The 2,500-nt window shown below is 45.5% G+C and overlaps 1 protein-coding gene across 1 annotated transcript in view; it reads right to left on the bottom strand.

Moving 5' to 3' along the window:
* Positions 1 to 2,500, bottom strand: part of iglon5 (IgLON family member 5) — a 206,592-nt gene that overhangs the window by 59,074 nt on the left and 145,018 nt on the right. The window contains exon 3 of the mRNA XM_042107150.1: positions 807 to 1,039. Coding sequence (XP_041963084.1) covers positions 807 to 1,039 — 233 coding nt within the window. The remainder of the gene's footprint in view (positions 1 to 806; positions 1,040 to 2,500) is intronic.

The raw sequence follows: 2,500 nt of genomic DNA, 5'->3' as shown, positions 1-2,500 counted from the left end.
ATAGCTTTAAAGGTCAACAGTTAATCTACAAAATTGCGACAGCTAAATGACTAAATATCTAAAATGTCAACAGGGGATTGTGGGATCTAGAAGTACAGAGCAGCATCTAGCCTACTGCTATCTTACTGTAATAATGTAATAATGGCCTACTGCTATCTCACTGTAATAATGTAATAAAGTAATAATGGGCAGCCGTGGCCTACTGGTTAGCGCTTCGGACTTGGAATCGGAGGGTTGCCGGTTCGAACCCCGACCAGTAGGCGCGGCTGAAGTGCTCTTGAGCAAGGCACCTAACCCCTCACTGCTCCCCGAGCACCGCTGTTGATGCAGGCAGCTCACTGCGCCAGGATTAGTGTGTGCTTCACCTCACTGTGTGCTGAGTGTGTTTCACTAATTCACAGATTGAGATAAATGCAGAGACCAAATTTCCCTCACGGAATCAAAAGAGTATATATACTTATGCTTATATAGGGATCAAAAGAGTATATATACTTATGCTTATATAGGGATCAAAAGAGTATATATACTTATACTTATATAGGGATCAAAAGAGTATATATACTTAGTCTCTTGATTGGAGAGTTGCCTTCATTGTCTACACCACATGCTATCAAAAAGGATAAATCATCACAATTACAGCTTAATACCATTACTAAGCTATCAAACAGGAAAAATCATCACAATTACACTGACGGTTGTGACATCTTATGACAGGCTACTGTAAGTCCACTCCAGTCCCACAGCATGATTACATCATTCTTATGACATTCGGGGAGCTCAGGTGGCAGGTGTGTGTGTGTGCTCACCTTGCACTATGAGGTAGACGAGGGAGACGCGGGGCATGTTGCGTGCCTGCAGGCTGCACAGGTACAGGCCCTCGTCAGCTACCGCCACGTTCTCGATCTGGATGGTGAAGTCGCTGCTGTTGCTGTTGACCAGTGAGACACGCGGGTCCAGCGACCACTTGTCGTCGCCGGTGAAGAGGATGCTGGAGCGATTGAGCCAGGCTTTATGGGTAACCTCCACATCAATCTTACACCTGCAGGAGGAAGATAAGGGGACATTCAACCCAAATTCTTAAAAGCTTAAAAATATTAATATCCATTAATACATCCAACACTGGCGAAAGGACTCTCTCTCTCCCTACCCACAGAGATGGAAAGTTTTTGTGGTTAAAAGCACTTTGGCTGTCTTAAAGACTCTTTTCCATTACCCGTCTGCCTCCATTCATTCTGATGCACTCAATAAGCTTAAGTAAGGCTCACGACTCTTTTTCTATTATTGTTAATTTTTTTGCCTGTCTTGCTCGGGTTTTTGGTGACACAATTTGAGATGCTTTTAAGGGTGGAGCAAGCAAACAGCTCTCTTTGTCTGCAAAGAGCAGCAACATGTGCTGTGGTTAAAAGCGCTTTAACCTCTGCAATCTCATCAGGGTGGACAGGGTTGCGGGGGAAAACTGCTTAATCGAACACTCGGGATTGGAATGGATGGAAAGAGGAGCCTGCAGCTGTAGTTCCTCCTGTCTCCACTAGATGTCGCGGCGTGGACACGGAGGCCTGGCTAGTGTGCTGGTGTAGAGGGAGCCCTGTGGATCATAAAAAGCCCTGCAATTACACTTCTCTTGTTTCCACAGGCCACGGTGAGATGCCACATCATTAATCTCAATCAGTCCGACAGTGTGAGTGTATCAGTCATCAGAGTAGGAAAGGCACAACAAGAGAGTGTGCGGTAGACACAACAAGAGAGTGTGCGGTAGACACAACAAGAGAGTGTGCGGTAGGCACAACAAGAGAGTGTGCGGGTCAGCGCTAGTGGTGGTTGGTTAGCGTGTGAGGTTTTGGCAGTGAGTATAATCTCTCAAGAAACAGTTGAAATGAATAAGTCCTAACAGACGAGTTCAGTTGGCCCTTGATAAACTGAAATGGGGCCGATCTGATTGAGGAGGGGGTTTGGCTCTGACACACTAGCATGCAGATGCGGCAGCTTTAGAGACACTCTGACGAGGAAAAACAAGCATAAAAGGACAGCCAATGGTATCGCTTCGTCGGTGAGGAGGATTTTCAACTAGACATTTTTCAAATGTCATCAGCTTATGAGTGAGTGTGTGTGTGTGTGTGTGTGTGTTTGTGTGTGTGTGTGTGCGTGTGTGTGTGTGTCTGTCTGTGTTTGTGAGAGTATACATGCATGCTGGCATGTATAGGTGTGTGTACAATATGTGTGTACATGTACATATGTGTATGTGTGTACGTGTCTGTCTGTATGCATATGAATGTGTGTGCATGTCTGTGTGGGTGTGTGTGTATGTGTGCATGGATATGTGTATATCTCTGTGTGTGTGTGTGTGTGTGTGTTTGTGTCTGTGTGGGTGTGTATGTATGTGTGTGTGTATGTGTGTGTGTGTGTGTGTGTCTTCCTGTGTGTGTATATGTGAGTGTGTGACAAGTTCAGGGCAGGAAACACAAACACGTTTGCTCTGGTAATTAGCACAGGTGCACCAGCA

Source organism: Alosa sapidissima, chromosome 10, assembly GCF_018492685.1.
Source record: "Alosa sapidissima isolate fAloSap1 chromosome 10, fAloSap1.pri, whole genome shotgun sequence".
In the NCBI taxonomy this organism is placed as follows: domain Eukaryota; kingdom Metazoa; phylum Chordata; class Actinopteri; order Clupeiformes; family Clupeidae; genus Alosa; species Alosa sapidissima.
Note: the sequence above shows the minus strand (reverse complement) of the source record. Positions and strands in the feature narration are given on the sequence as shown.